We start from the raw sequence: 27495 nt of genomic DNA on the forward strand, positions 1-27495 counted from the left end.
AAAATTATGCATGGCAAGGTTTTTATCCTTTCATAACACTAGAACTCATGGACATCCAGTGAAGCTGAATGTTGGAAGATTCAGGAGATACGGCGTGCCATTTGGTGATTAGCTTATATATTTTGAGTTTACAACACTGCATAGCATCCTCATTAAAACTCCCAGTATAACTGACTAGATTTTCCAGGAAAGGCATGGTCAAATACAGATATGATTGACCTCCCCCTTTCAAGATTTCTGTCCACATTTTTACACTGAACAAACAGGGGCATTTGTACATGCTGAAAAAGAAGTAGCAGTAGATCCCTATAGCAGTTTCTGCCCATATTGGAGTGTTGAAGAGGGAATGGCCATAGTTGGTTGTGCACATTCTTAGCATGCAGAAGAACCTAGAGGTTTATTCCCCTTGCTGGGAAAGAAAGAAAGTCAATGTAGACAATATAGGGCTGCTAGATGGACTATACAGATTTCTGTGTCGGCAAGAACTAGGCCCCTGTATGATTTTTATGTGCAAACATGCTATGAGTGATGTTTTGCACTGTGTTTTGCAGATTTGTTTCAGTGGACCTCTGAGGGTTCCTCTGCCTGAGGCGTTCCCAAACTGTGGTTCATGGACCATCAAGCTTCAGTCAGATGGCCTGTGGTGTATCTATGAATTTTTGGTTGAAGACGCAAGATGGCAGAACCCTTGCATTAAATATTCATATTGATTTTATTATTGCTGCTTTTCTTATATTGCATTTTAATATATTACAATTTTAATTCTGTGGAATTAAAATTGTAATGCAAGGAAATTGAATATAAAAGAAATAAAAGCAGCGATTAAAATGCAATTAAAATCGTATAGCATCTAGCATGTCATAATTGCTGTAACAAATTGAAACATAATTTAAGTGTTGCACCAAACCCTTGGCAATTTTCAAGTGGTCTGTTTTATCATTCTTTCTTAACACTTTTCAGAGTTGTGTTGGTGGGAGTGATAGTCTGAGACAACTGGAACCAGGATGAGAAATTAAGACTTAGATATGTTCAAGTTTTCAGAATACCATGATTTATAATGGGGTGTCTTCTAGGTATTGTTATATTGGGCAAGTTACTTTAGTAAAAATGCTTTCAAAGAGACTTCACATGCTTAGCATGCCTTGTCATTATTTAGTGATAGTGAAAGGCTTACTTAATGTGCAGTTGGCAAACAATTTGTTTAATTTCTGAGCATGGTATGTTATAATCTAAAAGAGGACATGTCCCTTTCCAGGGTAATGGTGTGCAATGCAGTTACAGTTGGAAGATCTGCTGGGGAGACTCTTTTTGTCCCATCAGCAGCTGAAGTGCAAGTGAGGATGTGGGAGGGTTCAGCTTAGACTGAGGAGCTCCCTACCTAGGGAAGTCAGGCTTGCCTGCTCTCGTTTCTGTTTTCTGCCATCTGGTTAAGGTGATCTTGACCTGCTGGGTTTTTTGCTGATGCCCTGACTTTGTGTATCTTATCTTCAAATTTTTAAAACTCTTGTTAGGATTACCAGTAGCTGTTTGGCTATTTTGAAGATGCTACCAAGTGCCTTGATTTTTTTTTAATGGAAAGGTGGGATATAAATACATTTAATTATTAAGCAATACTAAATATATAATATAATCAGTAGTAAACAATTAAAAGCCAAAACTTTGCAAACTTTTCATCAAAACTCAGATAATATAGTAATTTAATAACAGCTCAGGATACAGGGCAGGGCAATATTTTTAAAATAATGTAACATTTGCATTAACAATCCATTACAGACACTTCATCAAGTAAAGCTAAACATCAGGAAACTAACCACTAAGGAATCTAAATATAAAAATCCAAGCAAAAAAATAAAATGAAACAAGACTGGGAAATGGCAATATAAAGCAGAAAATATGAAATTTGAATTTCCTTCAAAAGCATTATGATTAGCCCCAGAGATCAATATTGTACTAAATACAATAATAAAGTACCCAGCTGGCTCCTTATTTCTGTGTTGTACATACACCTATTAATCCCTCCTGTCCTCCAGGGGCAAAAATAGAAGTAAATAGTGCTTTATCTCTCACTAGAGGTAGCAGGTATTAGAGCACCTCTCACACTTTTGCTTCCACCAGCTTCTCATTTACTGAAGGCAGAAAATCTTAACCCACCCAACAGAGAGAGGTGAAGACCTTCCAGCTCCCCTTCATCCAAAAATTATAGTACTTGCTGGTGACAATTTGTTGAGATGTGACATGACTCCCAAAGGGGCAGAGTCAATTTTATTTTTATGTTGTGAACTGCCCCGAGATCTGTGGATGAAGGGTGGTATACAAATTTAATAAATCAAATAAAATAAATACAAAGTGGAGTATCTCTCCTAGAAAATGGTACGTCCTGGAGAACAGGATTTCTCCTGGGTGATTGTTTCTCTTCCAGCTTTAATACAACAGGACTGTTATATAGCAGCTCTGGATCAGAGAGGGGTTGGACTAGAGCAGCTGCAAGCCTGCACACAGGTTCAGACACAGATAAAGACGTGGTCAGGAGTGGCCATGGTAGTGTCCAGGGAGGTCTGTCAAGAGCTGGAGATGAAAGGCAGCTGAGTAAGAGGAATTATCAACTTGAGTGTTAAAATCACCAGGAAGAAGCATGGAGATGATGTTAGAGAGAAAGAAGGTATGCCAGGCATCAAGTAGACTCTCTTCCAGAGTGAACTTCAAACAGGGTGACAGTGGGCAAACGTTAATGTAGTTTGAGGAACTAAATTACAAATAAATACATGGCATTAAGTTATTGTAATCTAAGATTGGATGGTTGAGCTTTCGTTCCTGTGATCACATCAGGTAGATCACATCTGGAATGTTGTGTACAAACCTTCAAACGGTTTTGTTTCAGAATTGGGCATCAAAAGTGTCCCTTAACCCCATGGTCCAAAATGGCACCTCCTTAGTGGAGCAGTTTTGATAAGAAATGATAGGCATCACTGTTTCTGCCTTCTCTTAAGCTTCTTGCAAGTAAAAGAAGTCCTGTCTTCTATAGCACAGAGAGATGGAGCCGAAGATGGGGTCTTCTCTAACTTACAGGACGCTTTGGAGAAGGATGGAAACTGTGGGTGCAGTCTTTGCCAAAGACTTCTGCAAGACCCCATCTGTGTCTTCTTCCAACCCTCCACGTTTGCTAGGGAAAGTATTTACTGTTTTTCAGGAAGCTTTGGTGAAGACAGGCTGTGTTTCCCCCACTTTTTCTGTTCTCCTCCAAAGTTTTCTGCAAGTCAGATATTAGTTGCTTCTCCCTCCAGCCCTTTTAAGAATTACAGGAGTCTTTGAAGTGAGGTGTAATTTTACTTGCACTGGCATTTGTTTGCATAAGAAAGCCAGGCACTCCCCCCACTCTTACCTTATGTATACCTCTATGCATGTAGACAAGACACTGCCTCTCTCCCAAGCCCTGTATGGGAAAGGGGTGAAATCTTGTCACTCTTGCAGCAGAAAAAAATGGGTGGGGTGCAGAGGAACCTCTTGTTTTTCTTCTCCACATTGCAGCCCAAACTGAAGAGACCATGGCCTCTTCCAAAAGCCCCCTTTGCTTGCGTCAGAGGTGTGGCAGTGGGGATAAGATAAAAATTGTAGTGAGGACAGGTAGAGGTTTATCTGGTAAGCCAAGCTGATATTTGTAGACCCCTATTCATGACAAGCATTTTGCTGACTGATTGTTGTGACTTTGCCCACATGTGTTTGAAAGAACCCATTCTGGGATCTGTTGCAGATATTTGTGGAATTTGACCGGTGCAATTGGAAGCAACACGCCTGGGTGAAAGTTCATGCTGAAGAAGTGATCGTTTTGATGCTGGAAGGGTCTCTCGTTTGGGCCCCTCGAAATGACCCAGTTCTGCTTCAGGGAACTAGAGTGTCAGTTGGGCACTGGCCTGCGTTGGTGAGTATCTTCATTAAGCTTGTTGCCCTTGATAAAAAACAATCCTTACGTCAAAATCTGAATGGTGGATTGTTTTGTTATGTGTCTCAAGGCCTATTTTGTCCAAGTTTCTTTGTTTCTTGTAATTCTTATCTAGGCCATTGTGAAAATGTATTCTAATAAATTGAAACATGTAAGATTAAACCTTAGCTGAGGATTTTTATCCAGCTGAATGATACGGTTTTAGAAACTTTTTAACTTGAAGAGTTACTTGGTGTGCTGTTGTATCTATATCAACACCCAAGTTATGAAATAAAGTCGAGTTTTTGCTAGATAGTTGATTGATTCCTTTCAGCAGATGATGGAGTAAGACTTTTTCTCGGAAGCCTCTAAGGAGGGTAAAAAGAGTGAGGAAATACCAGTTATAATAAGCACTTTTAAGAAATAAGTATGCTACCTTCTGTTTTCATGCAGTCGTGTTTTTTATATTCTCATTCACAGACTTTCACTCCCTTGGTCGATAAACTTGGCTTAGGTTCTGTGGTTCCAGTAGAGTCTCTTGTAGACCGAGACTTGAGATTCCTGTCTGATGCCACTGGACTACGTCTCTTCCAGGTATATTGTTTGTTTGTTTGGTTGGTTGGTTATTTTAATTTATTACCTGCCCTTCACCCTAAGGTCCAGGGTGGGTTACAACAATTAGCAGTGTTAGAGGTTCATGTGGTAGAGGTATCATGACTTCAGCAATATGGTCCTGGAATTCTCTCGCTTTTAGCATTCTCTTCCATGCCAGTTAAGCAGGCAAAAAGGGAAGCAAGGCAGTAAGCAGGCAGAATACTTACACAGCTAATTCCATTAGACCAAGAGGACTTCAGGCTCATGTTTCTCAAATAGCCAAATATCAACAACTTCAGATAGGCAGATGACACAACCTTGATGGCAGAAAGTGAGGAAGAATTAAATAACCTTTTAATGAGGGTGAAAGAGGAGAGCGCAAAATATGGTCTGAAGCTCAGCATCAAAAAAACTAAGATCATGGCCACTGGTCCCATCACCTCCTGGCAAATAGAAGGGGAAGAAATGGAGGCAGTGAGAGATTTTACTTTCTTGGGAGAAAAGCAATGACAAACCTAGACAGCATCTTAAAAAGTAGAGACATCACCTTGCCGACAAAGGTCCGTATAGTTAAAGCTATGGTTTTCCCAGTAGTGATGTGTGGAAGTGAGAGCTGAACCATAAAGAAGGCTGATCGCCAAAGAATTGATGCTTTTGGATTATGGTGCTGGAGGAGACTCTTGAGAGTCCCATAGACTGCAAGAAGATCAAACCTATCCATTCTTAAGGAAATCAGCCCTGAGTGCTCACTGGAAGCTGAGGCTCCAATACTTTGGCCACCTCATGAGAAGAGAAGACTCCCTGGAAAAGACCTTGATGTTGGGAAAGATTGAGGGCACAAGGAGAAGGGGACGACAGAGGACGAGATGGTTGGACAGTGTTCTTGAAGCTACCAGCATGAGTTTGACCAAGCTGCGGGAGGCAGTGGAATACAGGAGTGCCTGGCATGCTCTGGTCCATGGGGTCACGAAGAGTCAGACACGACTAAATGACAACAACAACACATGGTCAATGGATTTTGATTTCAAAAAGTGGCTTGCAATATGGCATGAGGATCTGCAGTGAAAACAAAGGCATGGGAAAATCCCACCTTGTTGTGCCTAAAATAGTTCTTTAGATTACGAATTTAATTTAAAGCACTTTAGTGAAAATGAACTGAAAAACAATTACATGTACCAAGCTTAGCTTTGTAGGCCTTCATAGTTTTTGATGAGGTAACTGACACTCAGGACTACTTCTCACATTATTTTGTGCTGGAAAAGTCTATTCTGTGTGATGTGAATTTGAGCAAGTTGCTTTTCTCTGTGATAGGCAAAGTACTTCCAAGATACTTAGTATATGTAAGACCAGCTGGCTTTAAAATCTTGCATTATGGAATGTAGTAGTTTTGGGATTTGCACTGGCTGGGGTATAAATAATAAAAATTATAAAATTATAATGCAGTGGTGTGTGCTGTAGAAAAGTAGCCTGAGTACACTATGTTTCCTTAGAATTTAAATGCAGGATAAACATTAAGAAATAAATCCGTACATTTCTGTCACTATGGGGAAGGAACATCAAGAAACAGGAAAAAGAAGTCATAACAATCTAGGCCATATAAATTATGCTTTTACCCCGTTCTTGAACAGCTATTACATATTTTTAAAAATTGTTTGCAGATGGCAACTGAAAGTCAGAACCAAATTCTCCAACAACAGCCAATATTGAGGGAAGCTGTCAATTCATTGGTCAGTGATCAGAAGCTTCAGGAGATATTTAGCAGAGGTAAGACCAGCTGGTTTTAGTTTTTTAAGGACCCTAAGTGGTTCTGGAAATTATATTCAGCTTACAGCTGCTTCTTAAGATCCTAAGACCTGTTCCAGCTTTTTCATCGGTCTGTGACGTATGAAATTTCAAGCTCTTGAAACTGAGGAATTAATTGAGCTTTGCTGTGAAGGGAGAAAGCTCAATTTTTCCTATAATTTCATTTCCTTAACACTCTGTTTTCTTGTTTGAATCAGTTTTGTTGTTTGAGTATGAACTTTAGCTACCCTTTCCAGGAGAAAAAACTGTTTATAGTCCTTATTGTAACAGTGCTCTGGCATGCTAGAGGAATGCAAGAAATCAGTAGGGTAGAACAACTATATTAATCTTAAATCAAGAGAGAAGAAGAGAATCAGCCATGGAGAACCACTATCATTAGTCAAAAATTAATGACTAAGACAGTTGTTACTAATCAAAGGTTAATAAAGAAAGACATTGAAGAACGACTATATTTAATTATTAAAATAAGAGTTGGAGAGAGCTATTCAGAGGAGCTTAAAGGTTCCTGACTGGCTTAGATTTGAAGGAGTTGATTTCAATGACTATCAAATGTCATATTGGAGCTATACGCTTGACGACACAGAAGGGATCCAGAATACTCTGGCTAGAGTATTGACAAGGGGTACTGATCAGAAGTATGTGATCCTCTTGTTGGAGCACCTCCACTGGATTCCAGGTTGTTTTTGGGCACGGTTCAAAGTATTGGTAATGAATTTGAAAGCCCTAAAAGGCTTTGAATACCAGTGCAAAAAGATCTGAAGGAGAGGTCCTTCCAGCAACACTGGATTTGTGTTTGGTGGGGATACAAGAGAGTACCTTGTACCAAGGTGGCTGCACCAAGGCCCTGGAACTGCTTTCCTTTCTAGGAACAGCTATCCAGCCCACTCTCTGGCCATTTTCTGACAGCTGGAGTCCTTGTTCAGAGAGACCTGTAGGTTATTGAACTGAGGGTATTTTGCTGCTGCTAGTTTTTAATTTAACTGACTACTCTTACTCGCTTTGCTTCTATTTTTATCTGCTCATGTGTTTGTAACTGTAGATTTAGTTTGTTAGCCTGCTACATTGGGCCACTTACTGTGGCAAAGGAGGGCTTTCTCCAAGCATTCATGGAGTAGTCACAGATATCGGCTGTGGGGAGGACTGCAGGTCCTGCTCCCTTCCAGGGCCTTCTCCAACTGGCCCAGGGGGCGTGGCCCAGGCCCTCTCTCCCAGCTATAAAGGGACTCCTGCTGCGGGGAGGCCTCGGACCATCGGCTGTGGGGAGGACTGCAGGGCCTGCTCCCTTCCAAGGCCTTTTCCAACTGGCCCAGGGGGCGTGGCCCAGGCCCTTATTTGGAACAAACTTTTGGGGAAGCTGGGAAGTGTTCTGTAATTGCTTCCCTGTTCCAAGTGGTTAATGTGTTTTAAAATGTCCTCAAGCAGTCGGTGGCAATTTAAATTTGTATTTCTTTTTTTCCTTTTTTCCTTTGTGGGTGGGTGGGTGGGATGGATATTTGGTTGGGGATTAATTTTAGTATAATTGTTCTGTTTTTGTTTTCTGCTGTTTTATTGGTTCTGTATAGTTTGTGTTTTGTTTTTAAGGGGCGGGATCAGGGCTGCCTGGGAGTGGGGCCCCAGCCAACACGATGGCTGGGACAAGTTCCACAGGGGGGGAAGCACTGGGACATCCGATCTCGGTGATCATGGGCAGAAGGAGGAGTTACGCTAAGACCAGACCATGTCATTACCGAGGAGGCAGGTTTAGTCGTTGTTTGAAGACTATCCCTGCCTCCGGGTCTGGCCTTGACCAGATGGATACTGGAATCAACAGGGGAAACCCACATGACCTGAAGGTGTTGCTGTGCAATGCCAGGTCAATGATGAATAAAACCACTGCCATCCACGACCTGATTGTGGATGGAGGATTTGACCTGGCATGTGTGACAGAGACCTGGTTGGAGGAAGCAGATGGGCTTGTCCTTGCTGCCGCTTGCCCACCAGGTTTCTCTTATGCACAGCAACCCAGGTCATGTGGGCGGGGAGGGGGGGTTGCAGTGATTTTTAGGAAGTCATTAGTTTGCATCAGGCGTCCTACTGGGAAGACCCAGTTTTCTGAGTGCATGTTCTGGAAGTTGGGCAATAGGGGCAGTACAGGATTCCTTTTGGTGTACCGACCTCCCCGCTGCACCAAGGATTCCCTGTCCAAGCTGCTTCAGGTCGTGGTGGATGTTCTCCTGGAGACACCTAGTTTGGTTGTCCTAGGGGATTTTAACATCCACGCCGACACGACCTTACAAGGGGCCGCTCGGGACTTCGTGGAAAGCATGGCCTCCATGGGGCTGTCCCTGAATAAGTTGGGCCCAACTCATAGTCATGGACATGCCTTAGACCTGGTATTCACCTCTAGTGACGTGGGTGATCTGACACTAAGTAAAAGTGAAACCAAAGAAGTACCATGGTCAGATCACTTCCTGGTGCAACTGGACTTCTCCCCGACCCTTCCCCTCTGCAGGGAGGTGGGACCAATTCGGATGGTCCGCCCCCGCCACTTAATGGATCCAAATTGTTTCCAGAGAGTGGTAGGGGATGCTTTATCCCATGTTGATGGCCTTTCAGCTGATTCCCTGGTGGCCCACTGGAATGTGGAGTTAACCAGGGCTATCGACTGTCTGGCTCCGAAGCGCCCTCTCCAATTGCATGGAGCCCGGACAGCCCCATGGTTTTCTTCGGAGCTGAGGGTGATGAAACAATTGCTGAGACGGCTAGAGCGTCGGTGGCAGAAAACTCACTCCGAATCTGACCGGACACAGGTTAGAGCTCAACGTCGAGCCTACCAAGTGGCGATAGCGACGGCGAAGAAGACTTTCTTCACTGCCTCTATTGCATCTGCAGAAAATAGTAGCAGGAGACTCTTTCAGGTGGTCCGCAATTTAACGGAACCACCTTTACCACCGGGGCCTTGTAAAGACCCCAAGATCTCCTGCAACAATTTTGCAAAGTTTTTTGCAGATAAAATCACTCATATTCGGAAGGAGCTAGACACCACCGTGGGAGCAGGGCTGGGGCGGGAGAGTGCTAGAGCCCTGTCTGGTCAAGTTGCATGGAATCAATTTCAATCCGTTACCCCCGAGGATGTGGACAGGCTGCTTGGACGCGTGAAACCAACCACCTGTGTCCTTGATCCTTGCCCATCCTGGCTAATAAAAGCAAGCCGGGAAGGGCTGGGCGATAGGCTCTGCGGGGTGGTGAATGCTTCCCTCTGTGAGGGAACATTCCCAGATCCGCTGAAAGAGGCGGTCCTTAAACCGCTTCTAAAAAAACCATCTTTAGACCCGGCCAGTATGGCCAACTATCGCCCAGTCTCAAATCTTCCATTCTTGGGCAAGGTGATTGAGCATGTGGTTGCTGAACAACTCCAGGCACGCCTGGAGGATGCGGACCATTTGGATCCCTTCCAATCAGGGTTCAGGCCTCATCATGGGCCTGAAACTGCCTTGGTTGCACTGGTTGATGATCTCCGGCGAGCTAGGGACAAAGGTGAGAGTTGTTTCCTAGTTCTGCTGGATCTCTCAGCGGCCTTTGATACAATCGACCATAACATCCTTCTGGACCGTCTAGAGGGGCTGGGAGCTGGGGGCACTGTTATACAGTGGTTTCGCTCCTTCCTCCTGGGCCGTGTTCAGAAAGTGGTGGGGGGGGATGAGTGTTCAGACCCTTGGGCCCTCACTTGTGGGGTGCCTCAGGGTTCCGTCCTCTCCCCCATGCTTTTTAACATCTATATGAAGCCGCTGGGGGAGATCATCAGGGGGTTTGGACTGGGTGTCCATCAATATGCAGATGATACCCAGCTCTACCTCTCTTTCAAATCAGAACCAGTGAAGGCGGTGAAGGTCCTGTGTGAGTGCCTGGAGGCGGTTGGAGGTTGGATGGCGGCTAACAGATTGAGGTTGAATCCTGACAAGACAGAAGTACTGTTTTTGGGGGACAGGGGGCGGGCTGGTGTGGAGGACTCCCTGGTCCTGAATAGGGTAACTGTGCCCCTGAAGGACCAGGTGCGTAGCCTGGGAGTCATTTTGGACTCACAGCTGTCCATGGAGGCGCAGGTCAATTCTGTATCCAGGGCAGCTGTCTACCAACTCCACCTGGTACGCAGGCTGAGACCCTACCTGCCCGCGGATTGTCTCGCCAGAGTGGTGCATGCTCTAGTTATCTCCCGCTTGGACTACTGCAATGCGCTCTACGTAGGGCTACCTTTGAAGGTGACTCGGAAACTACAGCTAATCCAGAATGCGGCAGCTAGACTGGTGACTGGGGGCGGCCGCCGAGACCACATAACTCCGGTCTTGAAAGACCTACATTGGCTCCCAGTATGTTTCCGAGCACAATTCAAAGTGTTGGTGTTGACCTTTAAAGCCCTAAACGGCCTCGGCCCAGTATACCTGAAGGAGCGTCTCCACCCCCATCGTTCTGCCCGGACGCTGAGGTCCAGCGCCGAGGGCATTCTGGCGGTTCCCTCATTGCGAGAAGCAAAGCTACAGGGAACCAGGCAGAGGGCCTTTTCGGTAGTGGCGCCCGCCCTGTGGAACGCCCTCCCATCAGATGTCAAAACGATAAACAACTACCTGACATTCAGAAGACATCTTAAGGCAGCCCTTTTCAGGGAAGTTTTTAATGTATGATATTTTAGAGTTTTTTGGTTTCTATGGAAGCCGCCCAGAGTGGCTGGGGAAACCCAGCCAGATGGGCGGGGTACAAATAATAAATAATAATAATAATAATAATAATAATAATAATAATAATAATTATTATTATTATTATTATTATTATTATTATTATTATTATTATTATATCGAGCAGCTATTGTGTTTGCACAAATGGTTTGTTAACTTGTAGGTGCAAAAACAAAAGCAAGAAGAATTCATTAAGAAGTTAGCACTTGAGTTATATGTTTCCAATATGATGTAACTAAATTCAGAATAAACATATCCACCCTTTACTGGAATTTTAGAAACAGACATGTAAATGAAGACACAGAACTCCACAGTATTGTGGTGATTACTTTTGTTACCCCTTGTCCCAAAACAAATCCTAATAAAGCTTTATTTGTGTGTTACATTAAGAAACCAATGCTTTAAGTCCATGCTCACTTTTAATTCTTGGTGCAGTGGCACTGGTTTGGCTGATAGCATTCTTGCTTGGGGTTCATTCCCAGGTCCTTGCAGCATCCAAGGTCAAAGAGTGAAGGTGTACCAGCCAGAGGAGGAAAACAGCTGGGTCTCTGCTGTTGTGAGCTGTCAAGATCCTATCACCTGTCTGATGGAGGTGGTTTTGACTGAGGTGTGAAGCTTTTCTCGCGGTTTCTTGATGCCTGATTTCCTTTCTTCATTTATCTACCAACAGTTATATACATGGTCTTAGTTATGTTGTGTGGACTGTGACATTTAATATAAGCACACTCAGCATGAGCAGAACTCTGACAGTTTTCAGCATTTAAGCAAATTCTAGTCTTTTATAGTTGCAGCCAAGAAAAGCAGTTGGAGTGGAATATCCTAATGGTTAGGGAATGCATCATTTTCAAAGTTCAAACATCACCTCCTGTCTTTTTACCGTCTTACATTTATTTCCAGTCCCGTAAGCTTATAGAGCCAGGCTCTTTTACAAGTCCTCCTTAAAGAAAAGATTGCTTTCCATATTTTGCCAAAATCATTTTTGCAACCATGAAAATGTATGTACTATTAAAATGGAATAAGTTATATAAAATTACTTCAGTTTCATATGTAAGATTGAAGATGATAATGGATATGGAATGGGAGCACAGCTTGCAGGGAAAAGGCAGGTGAAGAAGAGGGACATTGGAGAAGGTGCTTTTATGATCAGTATCTTACCAGTCTTTATGATTGACTTTGTCTTCTCTCCCTCTCCGCCTTTGTTGACCACAAAAATCAGACTGGCGAAATCAAGTCAGTGGATCCCCGACTGATTCATGTAGTGATGGACACCTCTGCACTGAACGAGGTACACATACTGTGTTGCACCAGGTCATTATATTAGCAATAATGTTTTAAAGATCTGATCTCAAAAACATATTATGACAGCTGTCTGAAATGTATCTATATTTTCATAGAGCTATTAGTTTGACTTCCCAATTAAGGCTTCAGTCAGTTACAGACTTAAGCTGAGTAAATTCCATTGAATTCAGGGGACTTATGAATGAGTAGGTATGCATACTATCGTGCTATAAACCTTTTAGGTATCCTGGTCCCAAGTTGTATAGGGTTTCCTACCCAGAGTGCATAGCAGTGCAGTGGTACCTCGGATTACAGACGCTTCAGGTTACAGACTCCGCTAACCCAGAAATAGTACCTTGGGTTAAGAACTTTGCTTCAGTATGAGAACAGAAATTGCACGGCAGTGGGAGGCCCCATTAGCTAAAGTGGTGCTTCAGGTTAAGAACAGTTTCAGGTTAAGAACGGACCTCCAGAACGAATTAAGTTCTTAACCCGAGGTACCACTGTAATAGAGGATAGCAGTGTGTGGACTACAGTGATCATCGTATCCTGGTCCAGAAACAACCATAGCTTTCTTACCAGCCAAAGCTGGTAAAAGGCATTCCTACTCAGTGAGGTCATCTGACTCTCTAGTGACAGAGATGGATCCAGGAGCACCCCAAGACTATGAACCTTCCTCTTAGAGTATACAGCTCCATCCAAAGCAGGCAGCTGATGAACTATCTGGATTTGGGAGCCACTCACTCATAATGCCTCTGTCTTGCTTTGATTCAACTCATTTTGTTGGCCCTCATCCAGCCCACAACAAAGTCCAGGCAGTGGTCCAGAGCTCTTGCAGTGGTCCAGAGCTCTTGCACAGCCTCTGCTGTTTCAGATGTTACAGAGAAATAGAACTATGTATCATTAGCATACTGACCCCTAAGCCCCTGACCCCTAAGCCGCTGATGACACCTGACCCCTAAGCCCCTGATGTTTAAAGCAATGTATTAATTGTTTCATGGCCTGGCTTATTAAAAACCTTTGGCACTGGATAGATGAAGTTAATTATTTTGGCTTCCTCTTTGTAGTGATATGTGCTTTTATTTGTTATAGGGAGCTTCTCTAAAGGCAGCAAAATCATCAAAAGGAAAAAAGAAGAGAGAAAGTGTGGAAGGGAAAGATGGACGAAGGAGAAAAAATTCTTCCGATACTGTGTGTGATCATGCTACAAAGAAGCTAAAGGAGAGGTGTGAAGTGGATAGCAATGGGAATGATGGAGGTGAGGCAAATAGGGGAGCTTGGAAAGGATGCAGCAGCAGCGACGTGACTCTGGATCCAAGGGCCAAGCAACTTCCTCCATTTGTCCCTCAAGTTAATCGCAGTATTCGTTTTGCCACATACACCAAGGAGAATGGCCGAACTCTTGTGGTCCAGGATGAACCAGTGGGTGGTGAGCCACCTATGCCCTTTACTTCCTTGTCTTCAACTGCTTCCCAGGCACTGCTGAGTGGCAGTGGTAACCAAGAAATGGCAAAATCATTAGAGCAGGTCAGCCAAGTCCAGGTGCCTGCCCCTGCCATTATTGCTGCAGCTGGGCCAACGCCAGCTACTGTGCGGATTCCAGATGCTGGCTTGTCAGCAGCTACTGGACAAGAAAAACAGAAGGCAGGCCATTTGCCTGTTCAGGGAGAGGTAAGCCGTTTACAGTCAGCATAGTAGTGATAATACATAGCACACACACACATATATATATATATATATAGCACTTTGCATACTTTGTCTTGCTATAACTCTTAGAGTAGCTGTGTTAAGGCTATGTACAGCTGTACAGTTGGAGCAATATAGCAGACTTGAGATCCTCCCCTGTTATGATGGATGCAGCCATCTAGCAGGATGTGGAATACTACGACTGTAGACTTGTGATCTGGAAGGGTCGTATGTTTTGTTCAGTGTACAGTGTGTTCCTCTCCACATTTATACATTAGGAAAAGGGTGCTGGGTTTCACAGTAAAGAAAACTTGAATTCATAGCCTCTGGTTTAGTATATCTTTATTGTCCATAAGAACACCCCCCCCCCCAAAAAAGTGATTTCTATAGCTACGGGGGGGAAGCTCATGGGGAAAATATGGCAGCTACACTTACAAGAGAGATCAGTGTGTTTATATTTTAATATTCTATAGATAGGCAAAACAATCCTACTTGGTCAAGGGAGAGAGACTCAAAGGCAAACAAAGCACCAAATCCAAAGCCCTGCTGGGCTTTGTAGGAAAGGGGAAAGTGTCATTCCTCTTTTTTTCCTCCTCCACTAGAGGCTTTTTTAAAAAATGATTTTTCCTGCTATTGGGACCATTGGGAGGCAAAATAACTACACTAGCCCCAGGGGTAATGTACTTTCGTCCTGTTTCAGGGGCATGTCAGGATCCAAAGCCTCCCCCAGTCCACCTGCAACACACTCCTCGAATACCCCCCTTTTTGCTTTCTCTGCCATCAGAGTAAAAGCAAATGAATGACAGCCATGGAATTTTTGACACTTGCAAGGCAGCCCCACCCATAGCTCTCCCTCTTCCTCACAGAAAGGGAGATCTGCAAAGTCCTGGGACACCTAGGGACTATAAGATGGTAGCCTAGAGGGAACAGTCAATAATTTCGGAATGGTGGTTTTGATACACATGTTGCCATTTTAGAGTAACGTTTTAGAAATTGAATTAAAAATACTGAATTTCATTTGTTTTTCTTTTCCATTATACCCATTCTTGTTAGCATTTTGAAGCAAGGTTTGCAGAGATACAATAAACTTATTTAAAAATTTGGAAGTTTAAGAATAGTCAGCGTAAATTAATTTGGGCAGCCTGCAAAATCTGGGCATTTTGTCTCATGCCTCGACTGTTGTTGCGCAACAAGTATATTTCTGATATAGAACAAGTTGCCAAGCGATGCTGCAAAGGCAGTATATTGGGGGAAATAAAGCAGGTTTGCAGGAAGTGTTTTGTCCTCTCTTGGGAGAGGAGTACAACTGACTGGTTTCCTGTTTTGTTTCAGATTTCCCCCAATTCAATGTTGGCTTCATCAGGGTTTGGAGTGGCACACTCAGCTGGTTCCCAGCCTGTGGTGTTTGACAGCGGGCGAAGCCAGTCCAATGGAGTAATAGCTCCAGAGAAGAAGTCTGTTGGATTTCCATTTGGTAGTAGCACTGGTCATGAGGTCCAGAAAGACTCTGATTTATCAAATAACTTGTTTTTTCAGTGCATGTCCCAGAATCTTCCCTCCAGCAACTACTTCACAGCCTTGTCAGAGAACCTGGCTGAAGAGCCCGCTAGTCAGGACTCGTTAAAAAAAAATTCAGAGAGCCTGAGTGCAGGCATCTGCAAAGGTAAAGCTCTTGCAGGAGAAGCTAAAGCTGGGACTCAATTGGGCAGTTCTGTGGACCGGAAACTGCCAGCGGAATCTATGCCCACGCTTACTCCAGCTTTCCCCCGAAACATTATGAGTACTCGACCTCCAGAAAATCACGAGAATCTCTTTTTGCAACCCCCAAAACTCTCACGAGAGGAGCCCTCAAACCCTTTCTTGGCATTTTCAGAAAAATCAGAACTCAGTCCTTTCAGCAGCTTCGCCTCTTCCTCTCAGCCAGGAGCAACTGCTACTCCTTCTTCAGTTCTTGGTTCCAAGGCAGCTTCTGGCTGGCCAGATTTGCACACTGGAGCTGACTCTTTGGCTAAAAAGAAAAGCTTGTTTATAACGACTGATTCCTCCAAGATCCTGTCCAGTGCACCTACTTCAACTCGCTTTCCCAGTGTTCAGAGTTCATCTACTCTGGGGAATGGCCGTTCCACCTCACCTATCGGAAGCTTGACACAACCTATTGAAATGCCCACGCTCTCCTCCAGCCCAACAGAAGAAAAGCCATCTGTTGGGCCTGGGCAGCAGGACAATCCTCTTATGAAAACCTTTTCTAATGTGTTTGGCAGACATCCGGCTGGCTTTTTCTCTTCACAGGCAGAGCTGGCACTGGAGAACAAAAACCCCTTTGAAACTGTGAAAAGGTTCTCTCTAGATGAGCGGAGCATGCCGTCTAAGCAGGATTCCGATTCCAGTACCAATAGCGACCTCTCGGATATGAGTGATTCTGAGGAGCAGCTGCACACCAAAGCTTGTCTGAAGGGAATCCCAGAGCATCTGATTGGGAAACTGGGTCCTAATGGCGAGCGGAATGCGGAACTACTAATGGGCAAAGGAAAAGGGAAACAAACCCCTAAGGGCAGGCCTCGCACAGCGCCCCTGAAAGGTGACAGCTTTAAAGGAAGGGTTATTTGAGGAAGGCTGAAGGAGGGCTGCTTTTTGTTCTGTACTTCCATATTATCTGTGTGGTCAGCCGTGTGGTGTGTGACCTTCTGTCAAATATGTCCTCTGTGCATGTAGCCAGAAGCAAGGCATCAGAAGAACACACCACCAACCTGAGAGTCTTACACCTGTCTGCATGTACTTGCAGTTCTTTTTTTGGGTGAAAGCATTATCTTGCACTCTTCACATTATAGAAAAACATTTACTCCCCTATTTTCAGGAAATTAGAAATGGATACAATCTGGTTGCTGGCAGAAGTATATGTATGAACTGAATGTTAACTTAGAAGGACTGCTTAGGGAGCACAGCAATGTATGCTACTGTACTAATGTGACTAGATGTTTCTGCATCTTGAAACCCCTAATTAATATTGATACTTTAGAGCAAGTTTAGGAACCCTTGGTGTGAATGCTTAAGTCCCATGCAGACTTTTTTTATGGGAAAAGACTAAATGCAAAGTGGGAGTGGAATCATGCCTGCTCCTGCTTTTGCCTGGCTGAAATTAGGAGTGATAGCCATCTTTACTCAGTTCAAATAGAGCCATTGAAAAATGTGGACAGAGTAGTCCCATTGAATCAATGGATAAGTTACTTGAATTTCACTTAACTGCATATTACCTTATGTTTGCTGAAAGGCATGTAAATATGTAGGCCTGATCGAAGCACTGTCTTTGATATGTAGAGATTATCTGTATCAGGCTTGCATGCCCAGGCCCCTATGCCGATGCCCAGGTCACAGATGTCAAGTACAGACAAGTCTAGTCCTGCTGTCTATCAAAACTAACATCGGTACAGTGCTACATTCTATAGCAGTCAGCATTAAATAAGTACTGCTTGGAACTTGACATCCTTTCCCTCTGTTGTTCTGTTGAATGCCTCTAATTGTTAACTTTGCTTCATAGTTGGCCAGTCTGTACTGAAAGACATGAGTAAGGTGAGGAAGCTGAAGCAATCAGGGGAAGCATTCCTCCAAGATGGTTCCTGTATCAACGTAGCCCCTCATCTGCACAAGTGCCGGGAGTGTCGGTTGGAACGCTACCGGAAGTTCAAGGAGCAGGAGCAGGACGACTCCACTGTAGCCTGTCGCTTCTTCCACTTCCGCAGGTAATAAAGCTCCCTGAGCATGTCTTGTTGGTATACTGTGCTTGTTGCTGGTTAATGTGTCACTTGGCTTTTAAATATTTTAATGGCAAGATAATGCTAAGTAATTTTATCTCTTCAAAATTGTACATCCTTTCTGCAATGACAGCTGCAATTCCTGCTGTAGCTTCTGAGGGCTCCTTGCACTCATAGAACTTTCCATTGAGCAGTGATCTCTGAACCCACTGGCACTTCTGTCCACCTGGTGCTTTTTCTTAGAATCATAGAATTGTAGAATTCAATCCCCTGCAATCAGCAATTACAGCTACATAATCCCTGACAGACTTCTGTTTAAAAACCTCCAGTGGAGAATCCACCACCTTCCAGGGTAGTCAGTTCCACACATCATCTGGAAACTGGCCTGTAAAATTGCACCAGAATAACATGATGACCATTTAAAGCAAGAGTTTAATATTTAAAAGCAAAAACAAAGATGGATTTTTAATTTAAATATGATTTTTTAGATTATTATTTTTTAAATTTCAGGTACATTTCACTTTTAAAAAACCTTTCATTCATATTTTACTATGAAATCATTTAAACAAACTTGTTGAATTTTACACTTAAAACTCAATCCAATACTCTGTCAGGCATACTGAATTAAAACCTGCTTTTCTATATCATAGAACAAATCATGAGATGAAATACTTTATTTTTGAGGCAAGCAAGCATTATACTATAGGTACTGCATTATTATGACAATTAAAAAATACTGAGTTCTTATCTGCTAATGTGAACATTTACTTTCCCTGTTACAGAGAGAGATGGTGTTCTTATAGTGGTATCTAATAGGCCTCCACTGATAGGAGATTCTTTGATCTCATGTAGGTGTCCTTCGGGGAACAAGGAGGGGGGTGATTTCTTATTATTTCCCCCCCCCTCCACTAGCTCTCCTGCACCACCCCCAATCTGTTCTGGAGGATGGAGGGTGCAGCAGAAAGGGGAAATTGCCTCCAACTGGATACAATCCATAGTAAATACCCCCCTTACTTTTAAAATGTTCTGGGGAATTGGTCCATGGACCAACATACCCAGCTGTATTGGATTGTGTCTCTTGTGTTAAGTTAACAGTTTTGCTTGCATGCGAGCGGAAAACCAAACAGAAACCTATTAATGACAAAATATACCCCCTTCTCTAAACTGATATAATTGTGTGATACAAAAGGCATGTTGGTTGCATGACCAGAGACTTTGAATTATTCTCATAGAGAGTACTAAGTACTGTAGAGTTTGAGCTACAAAACAAGATGTGTTGCTTATTATACCAAATGATAGGTGTGTACTCTTATTCTGGAAATGCTTGTATTTAGTTGGGTTGTGTCCAGCTAAATTATTGCACACACAGACGCTTCCCCCAACCTGCTGGAGCAGATCTGGGTGTGGTACAGGAAGGAGGAAAGCTCTGTTGTGGTTGAGGAAGCTGTTCCAGACATGCAATTATTTAGTTGAATGCAGCACCATGATCTACATCCATATTTTTTCTTGGTGATTTAAGCTGCATATTAAAATCACCTTGATTTAAGAAATCCATTCTGAAAAATAGACATCTGTTTCATAAGAGGGTGGTTACACGCAGGCATTTTGGAAACCGTATGAGTCTGGCCTCACAAAGCTTTAAATTTTAGTGTGCATTCATGAAGGATGTTAATTTATTGTATAAGACACTAATATATATAAAAGACTAAGTTGCTTGGCAGGATGTCAATGTTACCGAAATGTGGTTAAACTGGCTTGGAACTAGTTGAAGTGGCAAAAGATCATGGATTCATAAAACCCATGGTGATGCATACCCTGCTTTAAACCATACTTATCTGTACGTGTGAGTGCATGTTGTGCTGTTGAGTATCTGTTAACTCATTTGTGATCTAATGAAGAAAAGCGTGGGGAAAATAGTAATTATTATTAAGAATTTTGCCTTCTAAAAATGGCGGTATGCAAAATAAAGAAAATAGTTGATTATAATGTTTGTGCATCCTAAATAATATTGCCTCTTTTTGTTTTGTTTTTAAGAATCCCTCAGAGGCAGGGGGAAAGCATTGCTCAATAGCAGGACATCAGCTGTACATGCAGAAAGTCCCACATTAAATTTCCAGTTAAGGCTAGCCTAGATAATGCGCTCTTTGTGGGGGTAGGAGCTGTTTAGGCAGAGTGAGTGAGGTGTTGACCAAGGGCTAACCGTTTTAAGGTAGTTTATATGTTCTCTGAAAGAAATGGTGACAATTTGTTTTGAAATTCAGAGTTCCCCACTTTGTTTGTAAGGAGTACTTGCTTCCAAGCCCACTGTCCATTTATTATTATTATTATTATTATTATTATTATTATTATTATTATTATTTATTGTTACCTGCTCTTTGACCAGTTACTGGACCATGATACGATCTGTCATTTTAATCCCATTATTGCTTTGGTACTCAATAGTTTTTGGTGTACGGCTTTATCAAAAGTTTCTTGAAAGTGAGTGGAATTGGACACATCCAGTCCCACGTGCTTATTGGCACTGTCAGATAACTCTAAAAGGTTAGTTTGCAGAAGCCATGCTTGTTATCCAGGAAGACTTGCTCTTTTATATGCTTGGTAATTTTTATCTTTTAGAAATGCTGTCTACCAGTTTTTTTCAGAACAGATGTTAAGCCAACCAGCCTCTAATGATAGTTTCTAACAAAGGTTTCTACAGCACCATGTCTTCAGGAAGAAATCTATCAATTGTACTAATTCTAAAGAATAGCCATGGAGGAAACCTCCATTTCATTTGTGTTTTCAAGAGATTGTAGCTAATGTGCTCTTTTAACTAGCTCATAGTTTTGTTTCAGACTGATATTTACTCGGAAGGGTATACTACGAGTGGAGGGATTCTTGAACCCCCAACAGAGTGACACTGACGCTTTGAGCTTGTGGATCCCGTCTACTGCCCCTGCAGAGGGAATTGACCTGGAAACTTCCAAATACATCCTGGCCAATGTTGGAGACCAGTTTTGTCAGTTAGTTATGTCTGAGAAGGAGGCAATGATGATGGTGGAACCACACCGTAAGTTGGTGTTTTCTTTTAATGCGTGTGTGTAACTGGAACTCGATTATTGAAGAAGATACCCAACCCATTACTCTATGGTTTATTCTGCAAGTATTTGAATACCTGCAAGTGTTGAATAGCCAATGGAGTTGCCCTTGTGGAGTTTGGAAGTGGATGGTGGCCTCTTCTCACATACTAGTTTTGTCCAGCCAATGATCTAAAGCAGTGGTTTTCAACCAATGTGCTGTGGCCCCCTGGGGTGCCTTAAATGATGGTCAGGGGTGCTGCGGGCAACACTGGCCTCTATCCCTCTTTCCTTCCCTCTCTCCTCTGACGCTGTCTCACGTCTCTGCTTCCCAAAGACTTGCTCAGTTGTTTGTTGCAGCTGTCCTGGCTACAAGCTCCGCAGGTGAATGGTGCCTCTGGGGCTAGTCAGGGGGTGCTGGTTGCTAGAAGTTGAGGTGGCCTCGGAGTAAGCAAGCCAGCCAATCCACCAGCCCTTGCTGTTGGGAATGGACAGACAAGTTCTAGGGCCCTGTGGGGCAGTGTGAGGAGGCACCTCTCTTTCGAGCAGGGGAGGCAGCTCAGAGACCAGGGGCAGCAGCTGTGGCTGCTCAGAGGACTCCCAAGGAGAGGAGAGAGGGAAGGAGACTAAGGGAACACTCCACAAGGGAGGGTGTTCAAAAAAGGGTGAGAGGCTGCCAGCTCTGCAGGCAAGGGGTGACATAACTGGGCTCCTGAGCCCTCAGGGCAGGAAGAATGTAACTGGTCAAGGGGGCCGTGGACTGAAAAAGCTTTAAAACCTCTGATCTAAAGGATAGTGATACTCATTTTTCTTTTACATATCACTTCTCTGGAATGCATGGAATTTATGAAAATGTCTTAATAAATCAAACCTTGGTCTACTAATCTATTAGAGGACCAATTTTCTTAAGTCCCATTTTTGCATTATATGCTGTTATGTAACTAGGTGTGAGTAATTTCCTTAAGTCTTCATATAAAGGAATCTCTTAAAAATTGGCAATAAGAGCATAGGAAGAGCCCTGCAGGATCGGACCAAAGGCCCATCTAGTCCAGCATCTTGTTCTTACATTAGCTAAACAGATGCCTGTTGGAAGCCCTCAAACAGTACCTGAGTGCAACAACATTTTCTCCACTTGTATGCAACTGGTATTCAGGGATATGTTGTCTCCAACAGTGGAGGTGGAACATAGTCTTCATAACTAGTAGCCACCTAGCCTTACTCTCCATGAATTTGACTAGTCCTCATTTAAAAACAACCAAGTTGGTGGCCATCGCTGCATCTTGGAAACACCTCCCCCCACCCAATGTCTCCAGAACTATTGCATGAATTATCCTGAATCCAATACTGTAGATGTGTGATCCATGCATTCAAAGAGGCTTTTTCTGGAGTTTCTCAAACTCTTGTCTCTCAATACCACCATCACTTCTCTCTCTCAAACACATGTTTTCATTTTGAATTTGAACAACTTTTAATAAATTATTGTAAAACCAAGAAATTGTTGTAAACCAACTTTACAGCATGGTTCTAATGTATAATCTGTTAACATGTGCCTCCTTGATTTTATTTATTTTAATAGAGAAAGTGGCCTGGAAGAGAGCTGTACGTGGAGTGAGGGAGATGTGTGATGTATGTGAAACAACACTGTTCAATATTCACTGGGTTTGTCGCAAATGTGGCTTTGGGGTGTGTCTGGACTGTTACCGTCTCAGGAAAAGCCGTCCACGCAGTGGTGAGTACTTGATATTTTTCCAAGAATGCTGTAAAGTTTAGATTGGCGTTCTGCTTTTGGTGGTAGGGTTGGGGAGGAATTGTTCTGTGTGAAGGCTAAGTGATCAGTTTCCTGTGTTGCTAGATAAGATAAAGGATGATATGGATTGAGAGTATTGGCCTAATTTCCTCTGCTGCTGCTTCATCTTCCTGCTTCCTCATGGCAGCATAATACAGAATTACATTCTATGTTGAGCTTAGCCATGCCTTCAAGAACAGGGATGGCATGTATAGGATCATCATGTAGAATGAGGACAGCTGGACTAAGGAAGAACTTAGGGAATCGCAGGTAAAATTCCTAATCTTGCACTAGGAATAGCTTAAAGAATTCACCAATGCATTCTTAAGGAACTTTCAATGTGACACAGTTGACCTTTGGAGTAAAGCATGTCATCTAATTGCTAAAGTAGGCCTTTAGTTATTTTCCAAGTGTCAGGTATTACCATTAAAAAAAACCAAGGTTTGGGATATTACAGATCCATCAGCCAGGAGCTGAGAAGGTCTTGTATTGAAATAACTTTGGGTTCTTCCATTTCATGTTTCTTTACCGGGTGGGGGAGCAAGGGGGAGGTGTGTGAGTCTCTCTCACCCAGCCTCCCTGGAGACAGTTCTGAAGGAAAATAACTTCTGAATAGGTTACAAAAGGCTTTATGGTTGTGATTCATATAACAATCCTTGGTCATGCATAATTTTGCAATACTCTAGGTGTGCTTTTGCTAGTCAAATTGAAGCCCTTGCTGGAGTAGTTTTTACTTCATTAGAGAATGCAAGCCCTTTCAATGCTTTGAAACTAAAACAGGAACTGTGTGCTGACTTAGGACAGATGGGAACAAGGGTTTCTGTCTGATTTTTCTATTTTGTCCTGTGAACTGTCCCAACCTATCATGTCTTTTGTAAAAAGGAAAATGAAATAATGTTTCAGGCAGGATATTCCATCTTTAAGAGGTAATGTGATAAACTAGCAGAAAAGCAAGCACGAGGCTGCACAAATACACGTTATTGATACACATATAGATTATTGATGCACAAACACATTACTGAAAGGAGTTGTGGAGAGTTTCAACAGAGCTTGAAAAAACATCTTCCAGTGTGGAAATAGGACAGAATATTGATTCTAGGTTTGTGTGTTCATGTTTTAATCTTGCATACCTAACGGTTGTTGTATTAACACACCTTCCATTAGCACAGCCTTCATTAGCCCTCCAGCTGTTTTGGACTGAAACTCCCATCCAGCTGCGACTGTCTCTGAAGGGTTTTAGTAGCACATTAAGCTCCACAACAGACGGCTGTTGCATGTTTTGTTTGACTATGAAGAGAGTGCTCAGCAAAACCTGCCACCTTTGAATTTATTAGTTTGAAGCCGTTGTAGTACTGGAATGTGCAAGCAAGCATTTAGAAAGTTAAATGATCTAATTGTCTTTCTATTTCAGAGACAGAGGAGATTGGTGATGAGGAGGTTTTTTCATGGTTGAAGTGTGCAAAGGGACAGTCGCATGAACCAGAGAATCTCATGCCAACACAGATAATCCCTGGCACAGGTGAATCTATTTTCCATGTCCTATCATGTCTCTCTTCTTTGACAGATTTTATCCCGCTTTTCAGCCACAAAGGTTCCCAGATCTTGCAAATACCCATAATAAGATGGCCCCTGCTCTCAGGCTTACAATCTAAAAGACAAGGGGAAAGGGTTGAAGGGAGGAGGAGAACAGCAACCTTGGGCATGAGTTCATAGTAACAAATTTCTTATCACAATCAGCAGGAATGGAGAACAGTTTGCTGACAGGAGCAAAAAGTTGCTGCTCTCTTAGCTGTGCCAGTGGCATGGCTCTGCTTCCCTCATTGTCGTCCTCTCTGCTACAACAGTTGGTAGAAGCAGCGGCCTAATGGTGCTGGCTTCTAAGCTGAGCTTTATAGGATCCTGCTTCCCTTCACTCCCTCTCTTACAGCCTGAGGTAATGACTGTTGCCAGGTCCTTAATAATAATAATAATAATAATAATAATAATAATAATAATAATAATAATAAAAATAAAAATTTTTATTTATATCCCACCCTCCCCAGCCGAAGCCGGGCTCAGGGCGACTAACAACAATAAAACAGTACAAAAGTACAGCACAAACAACACTCTAAAATCATTCATTATAAAATTAATTAAATTTGTTAGGTCGTAGTTTGTTTTTGCCATCAGATCGAGCCAGGTGGATTCATTATTTGAATGCATTTTTGTAACAAGAGTGCATCTGCAGTTGCAGAGTTTTCATCGCTTACAAGGATGCTTATGAGGTTATTAAAGCTACTTGAGGCAGTTGTTAAAGAGAGTATCCTAACAATTAGTGCCATTAATAGTATTGTCACAACAAAGGTAATGATTTTTATGCAGACAGAGGGGTCTCCCTTCCCAGCCTAAAAGCTATACTCTTAAACATAGGTTCATACTTGTAAAAAGCCTAGAAGATCTACCATTTCAGCTGTAAGCAGGAAGATACCGGTCCTTGCATTTTAAGACTTTCAGATCTTGTTACAAAATTTGATACTGAGGTTTCTCACTTTTCAGCACTGTATAGTATTGGAGATATGGTTCATGCAGCCCGTGGCAAATGGGGAATTAAAGCCAACTGTCCATGTATTAGTCGGCAGAATAAATCTGTGCTGCGACCTGCCGTCACCAATGGAATTTCGCAGGTATGTGAACTTTTATTATGGCCGAAATCTGTTATGTGATCCTGTTAGAAATTGTCCACTTCCTCTAGGCATCCTGACCTGGGCTGTTGTTTTTGAAAAGAGTTGTTGGTATTTTGTGTGTTGGAATATTTATTTGCTATTGTTTTGTGGAATTTGAAGTGCCATGTTAATGAAAATGCAGATTATAAAGAAACAGCCATTACTAAAGATGTGGTATTTCATACTTATTTTGCCTTTTTACATGGCCTCAGATAGTGTGTCTACCAGTGGAATGTTTATTTTTTTCTGAGTTTGGAATATACACAACCTGTTAGTGTCAAATGTTTTTTGTTTGTTTTTTAAATTTGAGAGAATAATAATGTCCCCTGGTCTCCTTATCCAATGTATTGGCTTGTATCCAGAATAAGCTGATGTAATGGGTTCATGGAAGCTAAGTCCCCCATCCCACTATTCCTCATTGCAGCCCTCCACCCCAATGTTCTACCAAGGGTTAGGGAGACCCTTCTGAACTGGGCGGAAGATGGACTCCCTTAAAATATTTTGAGTTTGTCTCATGCTTGTGTCTAGTCTTAATATTGCTAGTTTTTAAAAAAAACTTTACATTTGTCTCAGTTGTTTAAAGAAATACTTAAGTTTCAGTTACCACATTTTGACTTCCCCGTGTGTGATCCTCTGTTTCAGCAGCTGCCCAGTATGAATCCCAGTGTATCCACACCTGCAAATGAAAGCGCTTTCTCCAGTGGCACAGGGACAACAGAAGGAGGGCAGACGGACACTAATGTTATTCCTAAGTCAGAAGCTACAGAAGACAAAGCTGAGGAGCCTATAAAGACAGAGGCTCAAGGAACCAGTAACAGTGGGGAGACAAAACCTAACAAGTCACTATGTCCAGAAACAAGTCCCTCTTCAGCACTGCATTGGCTTGCAGATTTAGCAACACAAAAGGCAAAAGAAGAAACAAAAGGTAAGTTTTTGGGGAGCTGAAGATTTTTTGCTAGAGAGCAGATTTATCACCCTGGAGAGAGAGGGATGTTTTTGAAGATGAGAATTTAGAAGACTGGAAAAACCAGGGACACTCCAAGATGGCTGCTTTTTCCATGTCAAGACACATTGTTTTAATACTCTTGATGTTCATAATCCACACTGGGACATCTCTCTCTCTCTTAACCCAAATGGCAAACAGATAGTTCTGTGAAGTTTCAAGCATGCCAAGGGATTAATTTTGGGTACTTAGCTATTCAGGGATGTTTAAAAGATTACAGCACTAATAAAACAAATGCAGCATGTCCCTTTCACATACGCTGCAACTGCATTGGAAAAATTACTTTTTAACATCTGTTGTAATTTCACAAGTGCTGACATCATTTATTTGATGTGAGGCGAGTCATATCACATGGAATTCCATGCCTGTCTGAAAATTTGGTAACTATCCAAACAGTAGTATTGCACCTGTATTTCACATAGAATTGTAGAGTTGGAAGGCACCACAAGGGTAATCTAGTTAACCCCCTGCAATGCAGGAATCTTTTGTCCAACATGGACCCAAACTCACAACCTTGAGATTAAAAGTTATTCTGGACTAACCTATCTGTTTTGGCTTTGTAAAACTGATACATAATTACTTGGTTTTGTCCATTTCTTAGGCCATCTTAGTACATCTTAAACTGGTAAAGAACTTGTGTGAAGGTGGGGGTTGGGTTTTATTTTGCTTGGATTTCATACTGAGACCTCCTTACTGCATTTTTTTCTCATGTGTTTAATGATCAAATGTATGAGTGGCTGGTATCTGGACAGCTACTAGGATTTTTTTGTAAATCTTCTGGAAGATTTGTGTCCTAACAAATTTAAACTGATGCCAGCTGGAGCATATCTAAACCTTTGAAGGTCACACATAAAACACTGGCCCTTTGACATTAAGACATTCCATTCCATGCTGATTAAAAAAGCAGTCACAAAGTCTCTTGCTTATGATTACAAGAATTGTATCTACAATTGAAGAATGTCCAAAGATACACATTAGTATTTATGCAATATTTTATTTTCTCCTTCCTCTCATGCTTGCTATCTTTTTCTAATTACAACTGCTATTTTGGCTTACTTGTTTTGTACTCATAAATATTGTAGCGGTAGTTATGATAAGTTTGAGCTTATGAAATCTCTTGTTACAATTCATAACCTCACTTCCCTCCACTGTGATTGTCAAAATACTTCCTTGGGGTGGGGGGAATATACATCTTCTCATGGTGCCTTTTTTG

General features: G+C 42.4%; 1 protein-coding gene across 4 annotated transcripts in view; it reads left to right on the forward strand.

Moving 5' to 3' along the window:
• KDM3B (lysine demethylase 3B) overlaps window positions 1–27495 on the forward strand; it is a 41181-nt gene that overhangs the window by 3197 nt on the left and 10489 nt on the right. Inside the window, exons 2-14 of one of the 4 annotated variants that reach the window (XM_053377319.1) lie at window positions 3725–3916; window positions 4397–4510; window positions 6169–6274; window positions 11505–11629; window positions 12239–12307; window positions 13393–13971; window positions 15319–16564; window positions 17522–17723; window positions 20570–20784; window positions 22368–22520; window positions 23989–24096; window positions 25113–25240; window positions 25922–26204. In XM_053377319.1, coding sequence (XP_053233294.1) covers window positions 3725–3916; window positions 4397–4510; window positions 6169–6274; window positions 11505–11629; window positions 12239–12307; window positions 13393–13971; window positions 15319–16564; window positions 17522–17723; window positions 20570–20784; window positions 22368–22520; window positions 23989–24096; window positions 25113–25240; window positions 25922–26204 — 3520 coding nt within the window. The remainder of the gene's footprint in view (window positions 1–3724; window positions 3917–4396; window positions 4511–6168; window positions 6275–11504; window positions 11630–12238; window positions 12308–13392; window positions 13972–15318; window positions 16565–17521; window positions 17724–20569; window positions 20785–22367; window positions 22521–23988; window positions 24097–25112; window positions 25241–25921; window positions 26205–27495) is intronic. The other 3 variants (XM_053377320.1, XM_053377321.1, XM_053377322.1) reach the window with 3 other exon arrangements.

The sequence above is a fragment of the Podarcis raffonei genome, chromosome 2 (assembly GCF_027172205.1).
Source record: "Podarcis raffonei isolate rPodRaf1 chromosome 2, rPodRaf1.pri, whole genome shotgun sequence".
Taxonomy (NCBI): Eukaryota; Metazoa; Chordata; class Lepidosauria; order Squamata; family Lacertidae; genus Podarcis; species Podarcis raffonei.